Source organism: Bos indicus, chromosome 13, assembly GCF_029378745.1.
Source record: "Bos indicus isolate NIAB-ARS_2022 breed Sahiwal x Tharparkar chromosome 13, NIAB-ARS_B.indTharparkar_mat_pri_1.0, whole genome shotgun sequence".
NCBI classification, from domain to species: domain Eukaryota; kingdom Metazoa; phylum Chordata; class Mammalia; order Artiodactyla; family Bovidae; genus Bos; species Bos indicus.
This window is the reverse complement of record NC_091772.1, coordinates 64,226,657-64,252,521: the sequence shown is the minus strand read 5'-3', so window position 1 is coordinate 64,252,521 and position 25,865 is coordinate 64,226,657. Positions and strand designations below refer to the sequence as shown.

Genomic DNA, 25,865 nt, shown 5'->3' with positions numbered 1-25,865 from the left:
GCCTCAATTTCTTCATCTTTAGAAGGAGAGTAACAATAGGATCTATTTCATGGAGGTGTGTGCTCTCAGTTGTTCAGTTGTGTCCAGCTCTTTGTGACCCCATGGACTGTAGCCCATCAGGCTCCTCTGTTCATGGAGTTTTCCAGGCAAGAATACTGGAGTGGGTTGCCATTTCCTACTCCAGGGGATCTTTGTGACCCAGGGATCGAACCCATGTCTTCTGCATCTCCTGCATTGGCAGACAGATTCTTTACCACTGTGCCACCTGGGAAGCTTCATGGAGGTGACTAGAGATTAAATGTATTAATGCATTTAAAACACTTAGTTCAGTGGCACAAAGAAAGAATTCTACAAATGTCAATCATTATTAACATGATGGAGACTGAGTGGGAAGAGGGCAGTCGGCCCCTGGGATCTGTTTGTGGTTTGAGAAACTAGCTCACTACAGCCCCTCCCCAACAACCTGCTGTGGTGACTGGGCCATCAGGACAGACCTGGCAATCCCTGCCCAGGGAAGCTCCTTACTCTGCTTCTTGAGCTCCTCAGTGAGAGCTGGGCTGAAGATGTGGCCATCGCACAAGGTGACAAAGCAGTAGAGGCATTCGCCCTTCACAGGATGAGGGTGTCCAACCACGGCTGCCTCTGCAACAGCCTTGTGTTCCACGAGTGCTGACTCCACCTCTGCCGTGCTCAGCAGGTGTCCTTGTCAAGGGAAAGGAAGTTGCCATGAGAGAGACCCCAGCCCCTGTTCCATCTGTCCCAATAAGGCAGTCCCAGTCTGGTCAAACAGGGATAGCCTTTCATTCATTCCTCAAGGGACATTGTTGCCCACCATCCTGGTTCCTCTCCTCCCAGTGTTTATTACTCTTCAGTGTTTATTACTTCAGCCCAGAAATGAACACTGCACTCCAGGTATGGTCTGGCTCTCTTAGAAGGCTTTGGCTGTGAGTTGCTGGGCGAGCAGGGTTAATGAGAAGGGACGATGGTCCCTAGCCCTCACCAGATACGTTCAGCATGTCATCAATCCTGCCAGTGATCCAGTAATAGCCATCCTTGTCCCGCCGGCAGCCTGGGAGGGGAAAATAAATACACCACAGTAGGATACCGCAGCAATCCACATCACCAAACTGCTGTACCCATGGCAACAGCCTCCTAACAAGTCTTCCTGCTGTGCTAGCCAGGCTCCAAGACGGTCACACCAACCTCCGTCTCCTGGTATCTGTATCCCTGTGTAGTCCTTTATCTCACTGTACTAGGGTTTGTCTCCTGAGCAATCGCATTTGGCAGAGATGATAGGATGTCATTTCTGAGATAAGATTATAGAAGACACTGTGGCTTCTATCTTGGTTGCATTCTCTCTGATTATTTGCTCTGGGGTCAGCCAGCTGCCGTGTCATGAGTAGCCCTATGGAGAGGTCCATGTGGCAAGGAACTGAAGGTTCCTGCCAACAGCCACATAAGTGAGCTTAGAAGTGGGTCCTCCAGGCTCAGTCAGACCTTTAGATGACTGCAGCCCCAACCACAGGTTGACTGCAACCCACAAGAAATTCTGAATAAGAACCACCAGCGAAGCCACTCACAGAATCCTGATCCTCAGAAACTATGAGATAATTATTGTTTTTAGCTGCCAGGTTTGGAGTTAATTAGTATAACTAATATACTGACCTAAAGTCTATTCTCCATAAAACAAGCAAAGTTATTTTCTAAATAATATATAAATTATAATCACTTCTCTGCTTAAAAAGCCTGATGGTCTCCCACCGTACACTGGATAAAATCCAAATTCCTCACCATGGCTCACAAGGCCCTGTATTATCTCCCTCTCCAACTTGATACAACATTCTTGCTGTTGCTCACTACATTCCAGCTACACAAGCTTCAGTCTGTTCATCAGACATTGCATGCTTATGTCTCTCTGGTACAGAACATTCATTTTTACTCCAGATATTCCCATACCTGGCTGCTTCTTTAGGTCTCTGGTCAAATAACACTTCAAAGAAACTTCTCACCATCCCATGTATGGTGGCTGTCCCTGCAGTATTTATTTGCTGAATTTACTGCCTGTCTGTCTTCACTAGAGAGGATGTAATGTAAACCCCATGAGAGCAGAGACCTTGCCCACCTTATTCATGGTAACATCTCCTGTGCTTAGATAAGTAGTACATGCTCAATAAATATTTATGGAAGAATGGATTGGTGGATGGACACATGGGCAAACATAGGCTCCAGACATGGGGACGCACTTGACATGGTAATACATACTGCCATGTGCTGCCTCTCTTTCAGCCCAGCAGTGATGGAAACAAGAACATTTTCCCTCATACATCAAATCTCAGCACCGTGCTGAGAGCCTTTCTGCAACACTCATTCCTGTTCTTATGGTCTTCTCTGTATCTCTGACTGGATATTACACATTGATACATAAGACACATCCCTAACCAACTCTTCTTGAAAATGAAAGGGGATGGTACATGTCTTAGTGGGAGGTGTGGGAAAGGGATAGCCAAGGCTCACCATCTCCTGTCACGTAGTACCCGGGGAACTTCTTAAAGTAGGTGGTCTCAAAGCGTTCGTGGTTCCCATAGACCGTGCGCATGATCCCTGGCCAAGGCTGCTTGAACACCTGGAGGATGAGGAAGTGGTAACCATCTGCTACACTGTCTCACAGGAAGACAGTTACGTCTTTGCCAAACCTTAGGAGAAATAGCCTGAGTGCCATTCCCAAGAAGTAGAACAAAGTATATGCTTTGGAGACAGTCTAGGCTTGGAATCCTAACTCTGCCACTTACTAACTGTGTGGCCTCAGGTAAGTAACTTTACGTCTCTGAGTTTCAGGATCCTTATCTGTAAATCAGAGAAAATAATTTCTACCTGCCAAAGTTATTTTGAGGATTAAATTAATAGTATGTGGAAGCTGCCTAGCACATGCTTTGTTAGTAATAAGCATTTAGTAAATTTGAGTCTCCTTTTTAAAAAAAAAAGATTTTTATTTATTTGGCTCCACTGGATCTTAGTTGTGGCATGCAGGATGTAGCTCCCCAACCGGGGATCGAACCCAGCCCCCTGCATTGGGAATGTGGAGTCTTAGCTACTGGACCACAAGGGAAGTGCCTTGAGTCTCCTTTTAGGTAATCCCTCAGGGATGCAGGTACAATTTGATACAAATGAAAGCAGTTACATAAAAATGTGGGACCCACACATAAGTAAGTAATTATTGCCCCAATCAGTAATGTCCTGTGGCAGCAGATTGGTGGGATGGACAGAACTCTATTCTAAGAGTCAGAGGACCTGGGTTCAAGTCTTGCCCATGTTACTAACTTGCTCTTTTAAAAGTGTATTAGTCACTCAGTCATGTCTGACTCTTTGGGACCCCAGGAACTGTAGTCTGACAGGCTCCTCTGTCCATGGGATTCTCCAGGCAAGAATACTGGATTGCATAGTCATTCCCTTCTCCAGAGGATCTTCCCCACCCAGGGATCGAACCCAGGTCTCCTGCATTGCAGGCAGATTCTTCACCGTCTTGAGCTACCAGGGAAGCTTGCTCTTAGTAAAAACAAAGTGGGTTGGAGGGTGAGGGTGCTAATGATCTCCCTACAACTACTAAATGATCACAACAGCTTACATTTATCAAGCACCAACTCTTAGGTTCTGTGCTAAATAAACCCTTCACATGAATCATCTAATCAATCCAGCAACCACAGGGGATAAAGATACTGCTGCTATTGCTGTTTAGTTGCTAAGTCATGTCCGACTCTTTTTTGCTATCCCAGGGACTACAGCCCTCCAGGCTTCTCTGTCTATGGGATTTCCCAGGCAAGAGTACTGCAGTGAGTTGTCATTTCCTTCTCCAGACAAAGGTACTATGGTAACTCTTTTACAATTGAGAATATTTATGTTCAGAGGGGTTAGGTAACTTATCTAAAGTCACAGAAGAGGCAGAGCCAGGTTTGCACCCAGGCAGGTTGACTCTGGAGCCTATATGATTTTCCACTATGTCTTTCAGACCCAAAAAGGCACCATCAAGTATCTTTGAGTAGAGCCCTTAAGAGTCTTGTGGGCCAAAAGGCCTAGAGGCAGGCAAAATATCCAGAAGGATTGCCCCACTAGGGTCTCTCTGCAGAGGATAAACCCTCAACCAGGGAGCTTTAGCCAAAAGCAGCTACCAGGAAAGGTTAGGTTCTAAACTCTAAAGGAAAGCACACTGTGCCCTTTTGTGGACCATCCTCCCCTCCCCCTCATCAAAGACCCACAAGGGCTAGGATCTCACCAGATAGCCTTCAGCTTCACCTTCTAACTCTTCCCCAGACTCATTCAGGATCGCAGGAGCTACCCCAAAGAATGGGAAGGTCTAGAAGCAAACAGGAGACAGGACTCACAACGAGGAATGAGACAACTCTGACTCAACTCTCTACCTCTAGAGAGCCCCAGAGCCCCAAATTCCCCACACCTATCAGTCCAGACCCCCACCCTCTACCTAGGCTGAATGCCCCAAGACTCTCCCCGGCCTAGCCCAGGACCAGCCAGGGGAGCCTCACTCACAGCAGAACCAGGCTTCATGGGTATGGCCCCAGGGAGCGGGGTCAGCATATGGCCACCCTGTGGAAGTCAGAGACCGGGGGTTTGAGTCACTCTTCGCACACTGTGCCTGAGCCCCAGCCTTCTGAACCTGTTACTTACTGTCTCTGTCTGCCAGAAGGTGTCCACAATGGGGCAGCGCTGTGCACCTACCACCCGGTGGTACCAGAGCCAGGCCTCAGGGTTGATAGGTTCGCCCACAGTTCCTAGCACCTGTAAGGACGCCCGGCTGTGCCTTGGGCAGAAGAGTGGGGAGAAAGGGAGGCTCTGAGCACCACTAGGAACCAGGAAGACATGCACAGGCTCTTCTGCCCCCTCCCCTATTCCAAGCCAGGGTGTTAGAATAATGGGCTGGAAAGGACTGTGCAAAGGCCAGCACCAGCTCTGAGGGACACTCAAGGGGCAGCAGCCAGAGAGGGGTCTCACTTGGTAACAGGCTCATCTCCAAACTTCATGAGCAGACGGATGGCTGTAGGTGCTGTGTAGAACTTGGTCACCTTGTACTTCTCCACGATATTCCATAGGCGGCTGACATCCGGGTATGTGGGAATCCCCTCAAACTGACCCCAATAATGGCTGGTCATTTTCAGCCCTTCTCAATAGTCCCTCCATCCCCCTACCATACCCTCAGGCTCAGTATTTTGCCTTTTCTGACAAATCCCTGTCTTCACACCCTTACCAGACAAGCCAAGAGATTTTCCCACTCAGCATATACAACCCTCTGAGAACTCCTCTTTCTCAAGGAAACAGGTCATTGTATAAGTCCCTCTGCCTCTAGGCAAGGTGGCTTTAGGAGGTCATCACCCAGGATCATCTTGTCCATCCCCTAAGTAAGCCAGGTAGTCATGGGTCCCAGCACCCTTCTTACCAAAACACTGGTGGCACCATTGGCCAGTGGCCCATAGGTGACATAGGAATGGCCAGTGATCCAGCCAATGTCTGCGGTGCACCAGAACACATCCTCCGCATGAAAGTCAAACACATACTTGAAGGTTGTGGCCACATAGAGCATGTAGCCCCCAACTGTGTGTAACACGCCCTGTGGAGAGAATAGGGCCTCAAGTTGGGCTCACCCTTGCTGACTACCAAATGCAGAGGAAAAGCCTCCCCACGGATTCTGGCCCTGCCAGCACTGCTTTCACAGCATCCATCTCTCTTCCATCCTGCTTTCTCCACGTTCCCACTTCACACACCACATGTATTTATATAGTCAGTCCATCATCCACACTCACACCCTAAGATGGTATTTCTGAACCACCCACATTACTTTCACACACATGAACCCTTTCGGTACACTCACATCCAATAGTGTCTCTGTTGTGTGTGCACACGCATACAATTATACGTTGATAGAATGAGAGTGGGGAAAAAAGATAATCTTCTTTGCTTGCTCCATTAATATCTCATCCCTACCAGGCTCCTCCATCCATGGGATTTTCCAGGCAAGAATACTGGAGTGGGTTGCCATTTTCTTCTCCAAGGAAAGAGAGGCCCAAATTGTGTCTCTAAAGGTTCACTGAGGAATACTCCAAAGCTTGTGGAGAGAATAATTTATGGATGTGGCGAGTGGAAGGTAGAGTGATATATCTTTTAAGTCAGAGTTCTAAGTGTTTCCAGTTCCCACACTGCTCCGGGAGGGACTAGATGTTACCAGTGTGGCATGTGAAAGGGATTGAACTCTAAGAGCTGTAGTCAAGAAGGCAAAGAGGGATCCCTGTGCCCACTCTTGGCCTTGACTTTACAGGCAGCTCTTCTTCAACCAAACCACGTGGGTATGGGCAGGAAACACAGATGTCAGCCCCATGGATTTATCCTTTCCTCCTTTTCTGGGCACCCTGAGGCTCCCCACTTGAATTGTCTGACCTTGGGCTTCACCATCAGTGATTGAGGATTTATGTCAATTTGATTTAGAAAAGGTAATGTGATATTTCTGAAACTCAGAGTTGTAAATTTCATGTCATTACATGTTTCCTCAGAAACTCACTTCTCACCCTCACACAGTGTATGTACACACACACACACACACACACACACACTTGCCTTGGGTTTGCCTGTGGAGCCACTGGTGTACAGGATGAAGAGTGGGTCTTCAGCATCACACCATTCAGGCTCACACTCATCCCCTGCCTTCTGCATGAGTTCATGCCACCACAAGTCAACCCCCTCATTCCAGGAGATCTGCAGGGGGCAGAAAATAGGAATGGGCAACGAGGAATTGTGAACAGATCAGGCTGGGGGCAAAATTCACCCCTACCTAGCACCTGGAGAGGCCAGGGCAGGAGTGGCAGATGGAGGTCCTGAGAGGGAGGAAGGGCCCAGAGAGGGTGAAATGGGGCAGGGAGAACAGAAACAGAACCAGGAGGCTTCTTGGGTACTCCCAGCACCCTGCTTCAGAACTTCTCTCACCTGGCCTCGCGGAGGCGGCCCCCTTGGTTGGTCCCTTCTCGGGTCATTCCTAGCTTAAATGTCACCTTCTTGGAAAGGTTTAACCTAAACAGCATCTGATAGGCTCCCAGACCCACCCTCACCCCTACTATTCTTTTTTTTTTTTAATCAGCTTGTGAGATTAGTTTCCCAACCAGGAATTGAACGTGGGCCCTTAGCAGTGAAAGCGCAGAGTCTTAACTCTGGATGGCCAAGGAATTCCCACCCCTGCTATAATTCTTGATCACAGCACCTTATTTCTTTACCACATAGCACATATTTCCAGTTATTTTATTTAGCTGTTTACTTGATTACGGTCTCCCCAGATAGTGACCTCTATGAGTACAGTGGCATGTCTATCTTTCTTGCCCACCCCCCTAAATCTCCAACACCTAGTAAAATGCCTAGCACTCAACAGGCACTCAGTAAAATTTTGTTGGATGAATGAATATGCATACACAGGCCTGTATACACACATATATACTTATGGGACTAGTGGCTCATCAGCAGGGATGCAGATACCACACAATTCAGAAATGCAGAATTAGTCAGAGCCTGCAGGTGAGGTGGGTACCTGACCCCAATAGTTAGTAGCAAAAAAAGTCAACAGATGTTGGTCTAAGCATCTTTTTTTGCATGTACGGACATCATCCACATCTGGAGGTTCCTACTCCAGCTCTGCCCTGACCCTATACCAGTGGTACCAATGGGCTTCTCATAAAGACACTTCCTTGAGGTTCCATTCAGAAGGAAACTTTGCTTTAAGTTGGTGGACAAGGATCAAGGTGGATTTCTCCCAGTAGAAGGATGTCCCTCTAATACTGAAGTGTCTTTCAGATCTGTCATCCTGAAATTTTTGTAAACTCTCCTTGAAACTGTTTTACTTTCTGAATTATATCACCTGTGTGAAAACTGGTTTTAAGTCTACTCTTTGCTGAGTGAAGTTGTATTCCCTGAGTTCGTCCAAAGTTGCACTGGATTTCGATTCCCAGTTCTGCCACTTCCTAGATATATATGACCATGGGCAAGCCACTCTACCTCAAGTTACTCATTTTTAAAATGAGGATAGTCATTCTTGCCCTGATAGTCTCACAGGATTTTGGAAACATCAAAGGAAATGTTATTACCTAGTAAACATCAAGCCTTGGATTGTCTGGGTGGGCAGAGAAGACTGATGAATGTCAGGAAGGTGAAAAGTTAATTCCACTGAACTCCTCTGGGAGGTGAAATAAGAGTGTGATGATGGAAACTATTGTGGGTTTGGTTTAACTGTCACAAAATTGTTTCATATTCATTACTTCCTTGTTCTATAGTCCCAATTGGCAGGTAGACATGATAGTATAAGAGGAAACATCCTATTCCTCTCATTATATGGTTATATAGTAATTTATTGTGTGCATATTTGGTTTAAAAGCCCCACAGTGTTAGACACATACCTTGATAAATTAAAAATTACCATTCTCCTTTTTCTGAACTATCTGTCTCTTACTCTGGAGAATTTGAAGTTTCTGGCATGACAAGTCCAGGTCAAGAGAGACACCATTAAGAAGAAAAAGAACAGAGAGAAGGTCCCCACAAGCTAGAAAATACAAAAATACACCCTACTTTTTTTTTAAATTGGAATAGCCATACAGGTGTACACATACATTGTCACATGAATAATTTTTTGCCCACCAGATGATCTACTTGAGATGAGGGCACTAATGTGTTTAAGAAGAAGTGTGTCAATAGTGCTTTGAGCAAATGCAGCTAGTCTATGGTGCTGGTGTGGATGGTCACAGAAAAGGCACTAGGTACACACAAGGGCAAAGCACAGTTACACTGTGGCAGTGAGGGGGACTCTTGTAATCTTGTAAAACTGCTTCCTTTGTGGGTGTGGGTAAGGACGGTGGGGTGGGTACTCCAGGTGGGGAGCTGATAACCAGCACCAGGAAGCAGGTTGAGAGCAATCAGTGGCACACATGTTGGTTGTGAATTAGGTGTATACCTATGAGGGCCCAGGGGTTGGAACCAGGAAAAGGTTTGCATTTTCTGAAATAAGAATCAAGGAGCTGGCCTTTGTTATTGGACCAGGAAAGCCTTAGGGAGGGCAGCTGCCAGGTGTGAAAGAGGAATATGAGGAAGCTTATAGGTAATATGTTTGAGGAAGGTCCCTGCCAACTGTAACAGGCCCTCCCTTGAAGACTGCTTAAGAATGAGGGGTTTGGAGCTCTGCCAAGATTTCCACTGTTTTGACTACAGTTCTCAGGCCAACCAACCTGGGTTTTGTAAGCCGATTTTTATGGTCTTTGGGTTTTTGGTAACTGAGTCTTTTTACCTCCAAGAAATAAAATTCCAGGAGCCTGTGGCCTAACAACCTCTGGTATTAAGAATTAAAAGAGTTTATTTCTTTTCTAAACTCCCTTTTAGAAATGCCAGCCTGTCTGCTATATTAGAAATAATAAAAGCTAACATTTATGGAGCAGTTACTATGTGTCGAACACTTTACCTATACTGACAAAACCCTGTCGGGTAGGTACAATTTTATCCTTATTTTAGAGATGGGGAAACTGAAGTAAAGGAGCTTAAGAAACTTGCCCAAGTTCCCACATAGCAGGTAACAGAGCCAAGATGTGAAGCCAAGTGGTCTGACTCCAGAGCCTATATTCTAACCACTAAGTTTGTTTCCTCTTTCAAGAGAAAAGTCTTAGGTCCCTGCCTGAGTTTTCAAATGAAAACATTTTTCCCTAAGACTCAGATCTGTCTCCACCGTGCTAATGAGAATAGAGAAAAGGTGTATTATATTTACCATTAGCCTAAGAGGTTGATCATAGCAGATTTAGAGTAAGACATCCTATGAGGATGGTAAAACTCAAGAGGAATAGTGGCTTTTATGTTTTGTTTTAGTAAGCAAAGAGGTTCTTTTAAAGCATTTACTATCATGTCTCCATTACTGATAAGGGAACTGAAGTCCAAAGAGAAGGGGTGACTCATTTAAGGTCATATAGCTAAAAATTGGTCTCTGGACTCCAAACCCAGTCTCTCCTCTATACTAATCAGCTTTGAGTCCCCACTTAAGAGTCTCTCTTCTTAGAATCACCTACAATATAACTTGTGTTCAATTTAGCATTTAATTATATCAGAGTTTATGTGTAGTTTGTAAATCCCAAAGTAGTTTATAAATATATTTAGGAGCCTTCTTCTCAGCTGCCAACTTGATGGTGATTCCCAACGTCAAGGTCTGCATCCCCTCTACCTGTTCCTCCTGTCTTTCCTGGTTCTGCCTCAGCTAAGTGCACAGTAAAAACTTTCTGACAGACAGCTTGGTCCTCTCTCCCACAATGGTCCTGAGAAGCAGGAGTGAAATGGGATGTCTGTTGCTACCTCTCTGAGATCCATGCTCTATGCCAATTCAGAACAATAAGCATTTGGTCTCATGACCCTACAGAGTGACTTAGACTAAGGGTAGAGAGAAGGGGGTTAGGTCTGGCAGTCACCTCAATGGGGCGAACAGGCAAAGAGCAGTTGGACAAGCAAACAAGCATGCAGGAAAGCAGTGCCCAGGGCAATGCAGAGGTGGATACCTGGGGCCGGATGTGCTTGGGTTTCTCTTTCAGCTTACCCTGTTAAGAGCCCACGGAAAGGGTGGTGAGCAGGGTCCAAGGATAGGAGAGGGGGAGGGAAGGGTCAATGTGCCCCAAACCTCTGGCTGCTTCCTTTCCCTCTGGTTCCTCTCTCACTGGTCCTCCCAGCCTCCATTTTCCTGATTCTGTTCACAGCCTCTATACACTCAGAACCCCAAATGCTGACAGGGTCTCCAATGTTCCTAGACCAGACTCAAGTCTGTCTAGCTCTAAGACTACTCAAAGCCTCTCCAGTCACAGAATTTCAGAAACCCCTGTCCTTCTGGACCCTGGAGCTTTTATCCTTCATGCCTCTTAGACCTGGAGGCCACCACTGGGCTTTTTCATCAGAAGCATGTATCCAAAGCTATCAAGGGCCATCTATTGAGGGGCAGATCCTGGTCTTTCCATGGTGGGACCACATAGGTAGCCCACCCCAAACCAAAGACCAGTATTTAAGATGACTACATATAGTCACCCAGGTCAGCCCATTTCTAACCCAAGCCCAATCCCTAAAGATCCCTGATGCCCATCAGAATACTCCAACCAGCACAGGAGTCTTCCTCACAATCTCTTGGGCTAAGTTTCCAAAGCTCCCTACCTACATCCAAGGTCAAAGTCCCCTATCTCCAGCCAGCCCTGCCAGGGAGGCCATTCCGAGGACTGCTCGTAGATCCTCAGCATTATGATAAGGAAACAAAGATGGACATCAGGAACTTCCTGGGGAGGAAGAGGGAGCCAGTTGGAGCCCAGAGGAGGGCATAATGATACCAGACTCACCTGCACATCCGGGCATGGCCTCTTAATCGGAGGAGACTGGCTAGGAGAGTCACCTGTGACCAGCTCTGCCCGCCCCAGGTGCTTGACCACAATGCAGCATTTCACTGGGAAACCCCTGGAGGAAAGAAAAGCCTGAAGTGGTGGGCTGGTTGGCTCAAAGGAGAATTTGGCAAGACCCACCCATGTCTATCTAGGGTAGGAGGGACAAAGGAAACCTGGCACTGGGGAAATGCCCAGTCAACTCAGGGCAGTAGCCAGCAGACCAAACACACTTACTTCTCCTGACACTTCTCCAGGGCCTCGTCAGCCAGCTCCTTCAGGTTGACAAGCTTTTCCCCCCTGTAGAAGGCATCTTTGGGGAGCAACAGATATTCCAAGCCTTAGGAAGGCATCACACTTCTACCCCTTTATCCCTAGTGGGTACAATGTTCAGTCCTTCCTGGATAGGCCTCTTGTCTCTGGATCTTCCAGCTAATTTGAGCTAACAGAGGGAAGGCTGAGGTGGAAGCAGGAAATAAAGGGTAGGCTGCCCCTACCCTTTACATTAAGCAGCCCCAAATACCAGCTAGCTGGTTGAAGACCAAGACTTTGAGTGTGGGGGTTTTGGGGGAGGGGTGAGAGACTTAGTCACCTGTAGTGATGAGAAGGCTACAATTGGAATCCAGGATCCGTTCACAAAGAGACTCTGAAGAGAACCCCGCAAACTAGAAAAGGGAAGAGAGACTGAGAAAGAGGGCAACCCAAGGATCGAGTGAACAAGAAAAGGAATAAGGAACCTATGACACAAACATTCTAAATGCTTTAGTCTTGTTTTTCAGATTCTCCATCATCCAGGCTCAACCTACTTATCCTGAGCCCTACCCCCAACCAGGCCCCTTTCTCCAGCCCCAATTCCTACCACAATGGAGTGCAGAGCCCCAAGGCGGGCACACGCCAGCATAGCCACCACGAGCTCCGGGATCATGGGCATGTAGATGGCCACTCGGTCACCCTTGCAAATGCCTGCGGTAAAGGACACAGGTCATGGACCATAGTGGATCCCACCTGCTGCTACGTGTTCCTTCTCATCCAATTATCTGCCACCCACCTACCTCCCCTCCCAGGTGACCTTTCCTGTTCTTCTGTTAGCAGATTCCTTCTTTTCCTTGTCAACCTCCCCCAAGTCCTCAGATACCCCCAGGCTGGGCTCTTCAGTCCTCTCCCTGTATCCCCTCACTCACCCTGTTTTCGGAGAACATTGCTGAACCGACACACTTGGACCAGAAGCTCTTGGTATGTGATCTGGGTGGTTTCCTCTGGCTCATTGCCCTCCCTGAGATGTATCAGAAAGAGCCAGTCATTAGGGAATATGACTTCTTCCCCAAACAAACAAACAAAAATAGGAACAGTCATAAAATCCATTCATTAACACCAAGGCCTGGGAATATTCTGTGAGGGTGAGCCATCTGCCACCACACCTTGAGCTGACTGATCAGATACACTGGGCTTACAAGATATACTTTATACACAACCTGTGTATCACTGGAAAATGCACTGCCATCTCTGAACCTCATTTGATAAAATGGGATCATGGTCTTCTCTCTTCCATTCGAGCCATGTATTAAGGAGAAATGGTATCACGAATGTGATTCTTCCTGAAAGTGATGTCAGCATTGCACTGGTGTTATTCAAAGTGGGGTCTCTAGATTACTTGTACCCAAGTCACCTAGGGAACTTGTCAAAATGTAGATTCCTGAGCCCAAACTCAGAATCACAATCACAAGATCCAAGAATCTGCTTCTTTACTACAAGTTGGTATAAAGAATCAATAGGTAAATCAGATGCACCTTTAAAGTTGAGAATCACCACCCTCTATCAACTTCTTGCTGTCTACCTCCTCAGCCTTGCCTCCTACTCCTTTCTAGGCTTCAGCCTGGTTTCCTTCGGTCATTTCTTCATCGATTCATTTGCTTATTCAACTACTATGTGCTATATATATGAATAGAAATAAGGCACTGAGAATAAGATAAGCAAAATCCCTCCCAACATGAAGCTTATATTCCAATGATAGTACAGGAAATATACAAGTAAAAATATAACAGATAATTTAACTTCCAATTATGATAAGCATTATGAAAGATATAAAGAATGACATAATAATGACCGAGAAATTTTTAAAAAGACATCTTAAGGATTCAGACTGTATACAAAGATTTAACTGTAAGAATATCCCCTTCAGTATTATTTTTCAATTTTATGATTTTTAAATAATTCTACTGCACAATTGCACTCATCTCACATGCTAGCAAAGTAATGCTCAAAATTCTTCAAGCTAGTCTTCAACAGTATGTGAACCAAGAACTTCCAGATGTTCAATCTGGATTTACAAAAGGCAAAGGAACCAAAGATCAAATTGGAACATCTGTTGGGTCATAGAAAAAGCAAGAGAATTCCAGAAAAACATCTACTTCTGCTTATTGACTATGCCAAAGCTTTTGACTGTGTAGATCACAACAAACTGTGGAAAATTCTTAAACAGATTGGAATACCAGACCAACTTACCTGCCTCCTGAGAAATCTGTATGCAGGTCAAGAAGGAACAATTAGAACTGGACGTGGAACAATGGACTGGTTCCAAATTGAGAAACGAGTATGTCAAGGCTGTATATTGTCACCCTACTTATTTAACTTATATGCAGAGTGCTGCTGCTGCTGCTAAGTCGCTTCAGTCATGTTTGACTCTGTGCGACCCCATAGACGGCAGCCCACCAGGCTCCCCCGTCCCTGGGATTCTCCAGGCAAGAATACTAGAGTGGGTTGCCATTTCCTCCTCCAATGCATGAAAGTGAAAAGTGAAAGTGAAGTCGCTCAGTCGTGTCCGACCCTCAGTGACCCCATGGACCGCAGCCTTCCAGGCTCCTCCATCCATGGGATTTTCCAGGCAAGAGTACTGGAGTGGGGTGCCATTGCCTTCTCCGTACTTCATGTGAAATGCCGGACTGGATGAAACACAAGCTAGAATCAGTACTGCTGGGAGAAATATCAATAACCTCAGATACAAAGATGGCACCACATTTATGGCAGAAAGCAAAGAAGAACTAAAGAGCCTCTTGATGAAAGTGAAAGAGGAGAGTGAAAAAGTTGGCTTAAAACTCAACATTCAGAAAACTAAGATCATGGCATCTAGTCCTATCACTTCATGGAAATTGATGGGGAAATGAAACAGTGACAGACTTTATCTTTTTGGGCTCCAAAATCACTGCAGATGGTGACTGCTGCCATGAAATTAAAAGACGCTTGCTCCTTGGAACAAAAGCTATGACTAATCTAGACAGCATATTAAAAAGCAGAGACATTACTTTGCCAACAAAGGTCTGTCTAGTTGAAGCTATTGTTTTTCCAGTAGTCATGTATGGATGTGAGAGTTGGACCATAAAGAAAGCTGAGCGCCAAAGAATTGATGCTTTCGAACGGTGGTGTTGGAGAAGACTCTTGAGAGTCCCTTGGACTGCAAGGAGATCAAACCAGTCAATCCTGAAGGAAATCAGTTCTGAATGTTCATTGGAAGGACTGATGCTGAAGCTGAAACTCCAATACTTTGGCCACCTGATGCGAAAAACTGACTTATTAGAAAAGACCCTGACGCTAGGTAAGATTGAAGGCAGGAGGAGAAGGGGACAACAGAGAATGAGACAGTTGGATGGCATCACCGACTCAATGGACATGAATTTGAGCATTCTCTGGGAGTTGGTGATGGACAGGGCGGCCTGGCGTGCTGCAGTCCATGGGGTCGCAAAGAGTCGGACACAACTGAGCAACTGACCTGAACTGAACATAAAAAGATATGTAAATTTTTTAAGTGAATTTGAAAATTGAATTTTAACGCTGTTCAGAAGAGAAATAAATACTTCAAAGTCCCCAAAAAAGCATAGAATGGGGAGGTGGGAAAGAAGAGCTTTAAGCACAGGACAGGCCTATTAGACAAGCATATAAACATGCTTCTGTGTTTATATACTCTCTTTTTTTCCTATACAAATGGTGGCATACAATATGCATTTTTCTGTATCTTGTTTTTTATTGAATATAATATGCATTCAATAAACTGCATAAATCTTAAATATAGAGCTTGATCATCTTGCTTAATTTTTAAATTTAACAATATATCTGGATATCATTTTCCATTAAGACTTACAGTGCTATTTCATTTTCTTTGTCATATGCATAATGTTCTACTATTTGTGTGTGCCATAATTTATTTAACAAATAAATATTTCAATGAGTATCTTTATTAATATGTCATTTACTCACTTGAAAATATATCTGAAGGATGAATTACTAGAACTGAAATTGTTGGGTCAAAGATATGGACATTTGAAATACTGATAAATACTAGAGGATAAGTTCCCTAAGTAGGATGATCAGGGAAGGCCTCTCTCTGGAGAGGTGACATTTGAGCTAAGACCTGAGCAATGAGAGCAGGCAAATGTATGAGTTCTTGAGAAGAGTATCCTGGGCAGGTAGTAAAGAGCTTGGCCTATTCAAAGAACAGAAAGGAAGCTAATATGGCTGGAGTGTAGTGAACAAGAAGGAGAGTAAGAATCAGAAGTAGGCAGCAGTCAGATTACATAAGGCTTTGTAGGCACGGTAAGAAATTTGAATTTTATCCTAAGGAGATTCTTCCTGGCTTCCCTTATACACAAAGTGCCACTTCCACAATCTTAATCACACCAATGCCCCAGCTCAGAATGCCTTCCCACCTCTTTCGGGCAGCACCACGTAGCCCTCCATAAAGGTCACTGTGCTTCCTTTCCTTCCTTACCACCCAGAGAACTTACGAAGGAGGTAACTAAAACCCAGAGAGAGGTAGGAGCTTGTCAAGGTCACAATAATAAGCGGCAGAACCAAGAATAGATCCTCAGGTCTTCTGACTTCAAGTCAGGCTGTCTCCTCATAGTGTGAAGGACAGGGACTAGCAGGGAAGCCAGGTCTTTGGCGATTTCACAGAAGATTATCAGCTTCTTTCCAGCTCCTGGCTCAATGAGTTAGTTACTATCCTCTCATTGGCTTCACCTTCCTAGAGCTGACAGGAGAAAAGCACAGAGCTGTTTAAAGTGGGAAGGAACTGGGAGAGAGGAAGCTGGCAAATGGCCCTGAATGCCGGATGCAGAAAAAGTCACTTCCTTAATTGGCTCACGGACAAGTGGCAAACAGGAACATCTCTAGTTACAGTTAAATGCTGATGTACACCTCACACCCATGCATACGTGTCCCCATATGTATGCTGACCTATGTACCCCTGCATACATAAAAACATATATACTAATATAAAAAACATTGTAGACATAGGAACTGCTCATTTGCACACATAGGAACAAACAGCATTAATATATGGATATAGGACTCGAACATGGGCCCATCTGCAAGTATATGCACCACACACGTATGTATCTACCTACGTGCACCTTCCAGAAACTCTCTATCATATTATCCTGTTTTATTTTCTTTGTGGAACCTTCTATGATTTGAAATTAGCTCATGTATTTTATTCACTTGTGTATTATCTGTATCTTTCACTGGAATATAAATCCCATGATAACAATGACCTTGTCTGTCTTGTTCATTGCTACATCCCTAGCGATGAGACTCAATACCTAGAATAGACACTGGTACATAGAAGGTGCACAGGCACAGATAAGAACAAACCTATACAAGAATCAGAGAAGGCAATGGCACCCCACTCCAGTACTTTTGCCTGGAAAATCCCATGGACGGAGGAGCCTGGTAGGCTGCAGTCCATGGGGTCGCTAGAGTAGGACACGACTGAGCGACTTCACTTTCACGCATTGGAGAAGGAAATGGCAACCCACTCCAGTGTTCTTGCCTGGAGAATCCCAGGGACAGGGGAGCCTGGTGGGCTGCCGTCTATGGGGTCACACAGAGTCGGACACGACTGAAGCGACTTAGCAGCAGCATACAAGAATACGAGAACAGCTTACTTGAGCCCACTTCCAGTTACACACACACACAGAGTGTACATCTCTCTCCCTGGCTCTGTGCTCAAGTTATACATTATTGATAGAGGCACCTTATTCCTTCCAGTGTCTTCTTTCTCTGACATAAACACCCGGCTGGGGCCACGGCTGGTTGGGAGAGGGGAGGGAGCACGCATGCACACACACACATGTGCATGGGGACACACACATACCCCCAAAATGTAGTATTACTCAGCCATAAGAAAAGAGTGAAACCTTGCCATGTGTGATAATATAGACAGACTTGAGGATATTATGCTAAATGAAGTAAATCAGAGAAAGACAGACACCCTATGATTTCACTTATATGTGGACTCTAAAAATAAACAAACATAATGAAACAGAAACAGATTCATAGATATAGAAAACAAACTGGTTGTTGCTGGGGGCAGAGGAGAGTGGGGAATGGGTGAAACAGGTGAAGGAGCTTAAGAGGTACAAACTTCCAGCTATAAAGTAAATGTCTTGTGGATGTAAGGTATAGCATAGAAAATATAGTAATAATACTACAACTTTGTATGGTCACAGATGGTAACTAGACTTATTTTGATGATCATTTTTGTAATGTATAAAAATATTGAATCACTATGCTATACACCTAAAACCAATATTGTAAGCAAATTATACTTCAATTTAAAAAAGATGACTGAAGTGACTTAGCAGCAGCAGCAGCAGGTGAACACATGTACACCCATGTCGGATGTCAGTGTATGGCAAAACCAATACAATATTGTAAAGTAGTTAGCCTCCAATTAAAATAAATAAATTTATATTAAAAAATAAAAAATAATAAAAAAATTTTAAATAAATAAATAATAAAAAGACTAAGTGAAATATCAGTACGTAATAAGCATATAAAATGAACAAGTGAGTGCCTATAATATAAATCTCTACATTTTATATATTCAGAATATTTCATAATTTTAAAATTTGAATAAAATAAGTAAATAAAATATTTTACTATATCAAAAAAATAAAAAGAAAAAAACAAACAGCAGCATGTGCACAATGACACTTAGTTTTAGGGGGAAAAAATAGAGAGGTGCGGGGACTGGAAAACTTGAGAATACGTGCTCTGGAAAGGAGGCATCTAGCACTTAAACGCAGCGCCTATTACCTTTTGCCCTCTGGGAATAAGGTCTCAATACTGCCCAATTTTTCAGTTTTTCAAGAGAGACCTGGAATCTGTTTCTGAATTTTTAAGTTTGATGCAATTAACTTTAAATTTAAACACTGTGGTCAAACAAAACTATTAATCAAAGATTTAGCTGATGGGCTACGGATTGGGAACCCTGCAGCAGACCCAGCTACTTCCCTTTTACCTGGCAGCCATATGGTATGGGACAGCTCAAGGCATATAATCTTTTTTTTTTTTTTAATTGTAATGTTTTATCGGGTCTATGTATGATCTTTTTTACTTTTTTTTTCACATACCAAAGAATCGAAATTTTTATATCTCATATACTCTTCTTTTTTTTCTTATATGATATTATACATGTTTTAATGCCATTCTCCCAAATCATCACCCCCTGCACAGAGTCCAAAAGACTGTTCTATACGTCTGTGTCTCTTATAATCTTTTTTTAAAGGAAAACTTCTACAACTAGCTTATCTTTACACTCTCCATATTCACTGTTATCCATTACTGATGCAAAATATCTTCAGAATCAGACTACTTCCCTTCACATCCACTATCATCATAGTCCAAAGTCTCCATTAAGTATGTCAGATCATGTCATTCCTCTGATCAAAATGTTCAGATGTCATCCCATATCATTTTGAGTAAAAGTCCTCACACTGACCTACTAAATGACTCCCTCATTACCTCTCTATCCTCAAATACTCCCATTCTCTCTTCCTCTCCCCACCTCTCTGCTCCAGCCACATAGCCTCCTTACTGTTTGGCAACACCAATCACACTTAACCTCAGAACTTTTGCCCTCCACTTGAGTATTCTTCCCCCAGAGAGCCACATGATTTATTCCCTATCTTTTGAGTTATTGCTCAAATGTTGGCTTCTCAGTGAGGTCATCTTTGACCATGCCATATAAAAAAGCACTTGTCCACCCCCAGTCCCAGATACTCCAAGGTAACATCTTCCAGAAAGTCTTCCCTAATTTCTCTTTTCCTCACCTACCTCAAAGTGGAAAATTCTTTCTTCCTTCCAAGTCCCTTTATCTCACTTTCCTTGTGATCTATTGGTTCTACCTGTATTACATTTATTGGGGCCTTATTGTTCCCATTATACCCTGGGCTCTTGAAGGGAAGGAATTGTGTCTTCTTCCTTTCTGTTTTCTCTAAGCACAGTTGGCACAGTAAATACTTAAGGTTCATGGTCAAATCAGTGAAAAACTTGTAACTAATTAATGACAAGGGAAGACTGGAACTCTTTCTTTTTGTATAAGGATAGTCATTGAATTGGAGATTTTAGTTCCCTAAACTAGCAGAAAAGTAAAGCACAAGATAGGAGGAAGGAGCTGAGCAAAAAAAAAAAAAAAATAGATGGGGAAAACTGGGTTCCTCACAGAAGCATCAGAAGGCAGGATCAAACCTAGTGAGTTGTCTTCCAGGGGAGAAGTACCCAGATGAGAGGAGTCAAAACCGTTATAAAAGGAAGACCAGACTTATCTGTTTAGCCTGGAGGTGAGAATATAATGAGAAACCTGATAGTAAGTCTCAAACACCTGTATCTCTGTTGCTGCCAACCCTAGTATGAGCCACCGTCATGTCTTGCCTAGATGACCACAGTGACGCCACGCTGGCCTCCCACTACACTCCTGCCCCCTTCCAATCTATACATAAACCAAAATGAACTATTATAAACACAAACCAGGCTACAGTATCTTCTCCAACTCATTATGTGCCATTGTTCCATTCTGCCTACCAGACTCCAAACACATTAGCCTTCTGACTGAGAGAACATGCCTTGGTCTTTTACTGTCTTTCCTGAACTCTTCGAATGGTTTGCTCTACCTCATGTTTCAGATCTCAGTTTAACTGTCACTTTCCTAGGGAAGCTTTCCATGACCAGCATCAGTCCTTCCTGACATTCTTCATCACAAAATTGTTCATTTTTTATAGCATTTTTCTCAAGTTGTAATTGTCTTATTTAGTTACTGTTTTTTGGGGTTTTTTGCTAATTGTCTGTCTCACCTACTAGACTGTAAGCTTCCTGAAGGCAGAGACCAAGTTAGTCTTCTTCACTACTGAATCCCCAAGACCTTGCAAAGAACCTTGTATATAATAGGTGCTCAATAAATACTTTCTGAATGAATGAATGAACCTGAAGGATTATTATGGGAAACAAATTAGTATTTTGTAACTATAATTGGTTGGAGAAGGCAATGGCACCCCACTCCAGTACTCTTGCCTGGAAAATCCCATGGACGGAGGAGCCTGGTAGGCTGCAGTCCATGGGGTCGCTAAGAGTCGGACATGACTGAGGGACTTCACTTTCACTTTTCACTTTCATGCACTGGAGAAGGAAATGGCAACCCACTCCGGTGTTCTTGCTTGGAGAATCCCAGGGACGGGGGAGCCTGGTGGGCTGCCGTCTATGGAGTCACACAGAGTCGGACACTACTGAAGTGACTTAGCATAGCATAGCATAGCATAACTATAATTGGAAGAGCTAGGTCAATTGGGAGAGTGCAATATAAAGAAAGCCTTTCCAAATGTCAGGCTTCCCTGGTGGCTTGGATGGCAAAGAATCTGTCTGCAATGGGGGAGACCCAGGTTCAATCCCTGAGTCAGGAAGATCCCCTGAGGAAGGGAATTGCTACTCACTCCATTCTTGCCTGGAGAATTCCATGGACAGAGTTGCCTGGCGGCGTATAGTCCATGGGGTTGCAAAGAGTCGGACACAATTGAGTGATTAATACTTTTTCTAAATGCCAGAATTGTCCAGAAGCATAGGATTGTGCAGGTTGGAACAGGGAAACCCTGTTGTCTATTTGATCATTCTCGAGGGAGTGGGGTCCTTGGAATTTCATTTTATAAACAACCCATGTGATTCATGTTCAGTGAACTTTCAGATGACCTTTAAGATGCTTCCAGTTTTGAGATTCTTTGATTTGGGAAAATTAAGAAATAGTGTGTTCTATGATCCATGAGGCACTGCACAAATGTGAAGCACTTAGACATAAGTATATCCTCAAGTCACTTTCCCATTCACCAAGGGAGCGGGGTGTGGGAGCAACATAGCTTGACACATTAGCAGCTTAATGTTCCCTCTGGATACTCCTGGCTGAACAAGGAAAAGGGTTGGAGGAGGAGGTGGGAGGAGGCAAGTACCAAAGACTGAATCATAAATCACTTAGAATGCCAGAGGAAGATGGGGCTTTTGATGTTCACCACCCCTATTCACAGATGAGAAACCAAACGCACAGATGGGAAGTGATGGCCTGGAGGTTCCTCAGCACTTAGCAGCACTATTATTGTAAAGCAGAGCTGTTCAGTATGGTAGCCACAGGCCACATATAGCTACTGAACACTTAAAATGTTGTGAAGGAACTGAATTTTTAATTTAATTTAATCTATTTTAAATATTAACAGTCACCTGTGGCTAGCTCTAGAGTCTATATGCCTCAGGGCATTCTCCTGCTAAATGAACTGGCCTACATAAGGGGAGTGATGTTTCCAAAACCCAGGATTAGCAGAAAGAAGAAAATCAAAGTGCAGGAGTCCTGAGAACTGTGGGGTTAAAGTCCACCAAGCGTGGATTTTAGTAAAACTATAATAACCTAAGAGAACTGAAAACATACATCCATACAAAAACTTGTACACAAAGATTCACAGCAGCACCATTCATGATGTCAAAAAGTGAAAACAATCCAAGTATACATCAACTGAAAAATGGATAAATAAAATGTGGCATATCCATACAATGGAGTATTATTTTGTATAAAAAGGAATAAAGTACTGACACATGCTACAACATGGATGAACCTTGACAAGATTATTCTAAGTTTAAGAAGCTAGACACAAAAGGTCACATATTGTATGATTTCATTCATATGAACTGTCCAGAATAGAGACAAAAAATAGATTAGTGATTGCCTAGGTCTGACAGCAAGGAAAGTTGGAAGAAAATGAGGAGTGATTGCTAATGAGTATGAGGTTTCTTTTTGGGGTGGTGAAAATGTTCTAAAATAGATTGTGATGATGTTTGTACAACTCTGTGAATATGCCAAAAATCACTGAGGTGTGCTTTAAATGAGCAATTGTATTTTGTGAATTATATCTCAAATTTTAAAAACTTATTGCAATTCTGATTGGAACTGCAATAAGCACACAGAATAATTTGGAAAAAACAGACATCTTTACAAATCTTTCTTTCCTGAAAGATTGTACCTTAGCACTATTCATTCATTCATACTGTCTATTTACCTAAAGACTTGGCATTTATTTATTTTATTTTTAGCATTATAGTCATAGCATACACCTGTTTCTCTCACTGGATTGTGAGTTTCTTAAAGACAGACAGGATATCTTTTAATCTGTTTCCTCCTCAGTGCGAAGCATAAACTTTGACACATAGTAGGCACTTAATACATAACTGTGAAATGAGTGGATAAAAGAGTGAATGAATAAACTTCTCTGCCTATGTGATCAGCCGGATCTAGGGTGATCAGAGTGAGGAAACACGGAAGGAAAGAGGGGATTATAGAGGATACAAATGAAGAAGACAGATGCTAAACACGCAGGGGGAAATGGTAGACAGAGGGGAAAAGTTTAAAACTTGTGGCATGGGATTTGGAAACATATATAGAAAAGTTTCTTGAGCCCCTACAGTGGACTCAATCCTGGACTCTATGCCATGAAAGAAGCTGGAAGAAGCTTCTGAATATGAAGCTTCTGGAAGAAGCCCCTGAATATGAGGTTCAGGCTATGGGACACATGCTTTGCAATCTGAGCTATTAATACACCCTGTTCTCCTGCCAGCTATTTTTAGGCCTTGAGCCAGAGACCTTGCGCCTGTTCCCCTTGGCCAAAGTGGCTTTGGTGCCAGTTGGTTTCTACACATCTTCTCTGTCAGGAAGGCAGGCCTGGGCTAGTATAGAAGGTAACCTTTCTCCCGCTGCCTACATGCCTTCCTACAGGGGGAAAATCACACTCATTCCTATCATCCAGTTGTTCCTACCATGCTAGTCTCCCCCAGAATAAATGAATGAGGGCAGCCCTCTCAGCTCCTTTATTACCACTTTAGTTGGAATGCTGCCTTAGATAAGAATATGCCTAGATTAGGAAAAGCGAGTGGGAAGAACAGCCAGCGACAACACACTACGTGTACAACAAGTCTCTCAAGTATAACAGACACATGCAAAAAGATTCATGGCAATAGTTCTTTGCTATTTAGGTAGACATAGCTTAAATTAGTAATTTTTAAGGTATAGCACTCTATTCCTATGGGTACCTGAGCAGGAAAAGTTTTAAGAGAGTTAAGTGTCCAGAGTTTCAACTTTCACATGTACTCTTTCCTAACAGTGATCTAAGTTGGTTTTCCTTTCCCACTTTCTTTCTCCCACTTTACAAAAAAATGCCATGTCTCTCTTTTATCCCAAACTTTATTATGCTTATACAATGCTGAGGTTTAAAAAAAAAAAAAAAAAAAAAACCCTCTAGAGTGCCAAACAAAGGGACAATTTGAGAATGCATAAATTCAGAGGGAGAGCCCCAAGGAAGCAAACCAGAGAGCTTCTATAAGAAATCAATATTGAAAGGAGTAACATGTTGACAGAACTGTCTGTGCAAATTAGGTTATATGATGAACATTATCTATAAATTATATGAGCTAAATGTGCAGCTTCAAGATTTTGAAAAAGATATATAACATATATATATATACAATAAAAACACATTGGAAATTAGATTCTTTGCAGTTATTTAATCTTTTGATAAAATGTTTAAATCTGAACTTTAAAAGTTATGAAGAGTTACATATCAAAATTCTTCTGGGTATTAGATCACTAACATAAATAATTACTTTTCAAACAGATCCTGCCACTGCCCACCATATCAAAAACATGTGAGCAAGTTTTAAAAATACAAGTCAGAAATCTTATCCCCTGAAAATTCTGATTCAATAGGCTGGGTGGGATCCAGGAATCTGGATATTAACAATATCCGCAGGTAAATATTTGGGTCACCAGACCTAGATTACTGTTTACCTCTAATTCAATGTATGAATTTGCACAAAAGTACCCTTACTTCGGAGAAGGCAATGGCAACCAACACTCTTGCCTGGAAAATCCCATGGACGGAGGAGCCTGGTAGGCTGCAGTCCATGGAGTCGAGAAGAGTCAGACACGACTGAGCGACTTCACTTTCACTTTTCACTTTCATGCACTGGAGAAGGAAATGGCAACCCACTCCAGTGTTCTTGCCTGGAGAATCTCAGGGACGGGGGAGCCTGGTGGGCTGCCGTCTATGGGGTTGCACAGAGTTGGACATGACTGAAGTGACTTAGCAGCAGCAGAAGCAGCAACCCTTACTTCATACAATTTTAAATTGGCAACTCTTTGGAAGTCCTTGCTGAAAAATTCATAATTTAAAAAAAAAATCTCGATCATTGGTATAAAATGAAAGATCAGCCAATTCAATTTAGACCCTTAAGCTGTATTTTGTAGCCTATAAGATTGAAATGATAGAATGTCAAGGCCATGAAAATCCAGAAAAGACTAAGGGACTATTCTAGATTGAAGGAGACTAAAAAGACACGACAACTGCACGTCATGTGTGATTCTGAACTAGATCCTTCTGCCATTAAGGAGATTATTAAGACAACTGGCAAAACTTCTATGGAATCTGAAGATTAGATGATAATTATGGATCAGTATTGATTTCCTGATTTTGATAGCTATGTTACAGTTATACAGGAGAAAGTCTTTGTTGGAAATGTACACAATTCAAGGTCTGCATCTTACTCTCAAATGGTTCAAAAAAAAAGCTATTTGTATTGTACGTGCAATTTTTCTTTTTCCTTTTTTTTTTTTTCCTTTAAGTGTTGATCCTGTTTTATTATCTGACTAGAAAATTAGACAATCCACCAGTCCAGGTGGTAATGGACGAGCTTGAACTTGCTCTTTATTGCCAGGTCCAGCCCCAGCTTGGCCTTTCTTTTTCTTCCTCTTCGTGAGGCCTCCTGGTAAGGAAAAAAGGGGAAAAAGACAAATGTCTTCCTGGGAGGCCTCGCAGACAATGAAGGATTCTATGTTCACTACCTGCTTACAGACTCTGATATGGTGCTGGCAGATCAGCACTCAGGTGAGGTGGATGGACTCAGCCAAGGCAAGCATGAAAACATCTCCAAAAAACCCTTGACAGTCAGGCCCAGGTAATTCAGCTTTACCTTGCCCTTGTACAGCCCCTGCATCCAGGGGCTGTTGCATCAACACTGCAGCGAAGTGTTGCTTTCAAATAGAGGTGTGCAGCAGCAGCTCTTGGCCAGAGAAAAGCTGACCCTCCAGACTCC

The 25,865-nt window shown here is 43.4% G+C and overlaps 1 protein-coding gene across 2 annotated transcripts in view; it reads right to left on the bottom strand.

Annotated features, from left to right (window-relative positions):
* The window catches only part of ACSS2 (acyl-CoA synthetase short chain family member 2), a 46,875-nt gene that overhangs the window by 1,355 nt on the left and 19,655 nt on the right, over positions 1-25,865 (bottom strand). The window contains exons 3-17 of one of the 2 annotated variants that reach the window (XM_019972304.2): positions 12,602-12,693; positions 12,280-12,383; positions 12,013-12,085; positions 11,658-11,733; positions 11,382-11,496; positions 10,563-10,601; positions 6,616-6,753; positions 5,444-5,614; positions 5,002-5,135; positions 4,678-4,810; positions 4,540-4,596; positions 4,268-4,348; positions 2,515-2,623; positions 1,001-1,069; positions 526-702 (exon numbers count right to left, since the gene is read on the bottom strand). In XM_019972304.2, coding sequence (XP_019827863.2) covers positions 526-702; positions 1,001-1,069; positions 2,515-2,623; positions 4,268-4,348; positions 4,540-4,596; positions 4,678-4,810; positions 5,002-5,135; positions 5,444-5,614; positions 6,616-6,753; positions 10,563-10,601; positions 11,382-11,496; positions 11,658-11,733; positions 12,013-12,085; positions 12,280-12,383; positions 12,602-12,693 — 1,568 coding nt within the window. The remainder of the gene's footprint in view (positions 1-525; positions 703-1,000; positions 1,070-2,514; positions 2,624-4,267; positions 4,349-4,539; positions 4,597-4,677; positions 4,811-5,001; positions 5,136-5,443; positions 5,615-6,615; positions 6,754-10,562; positions 10,602-11,381; positions 11,497-11,657; positions 11,734-12,012; positions 12,086-12,279; positions 12,384-12,601; positions 12,694-25,865) is intronic. The other variant, XM_019972303.2, reaches the window with a different exon arrangement.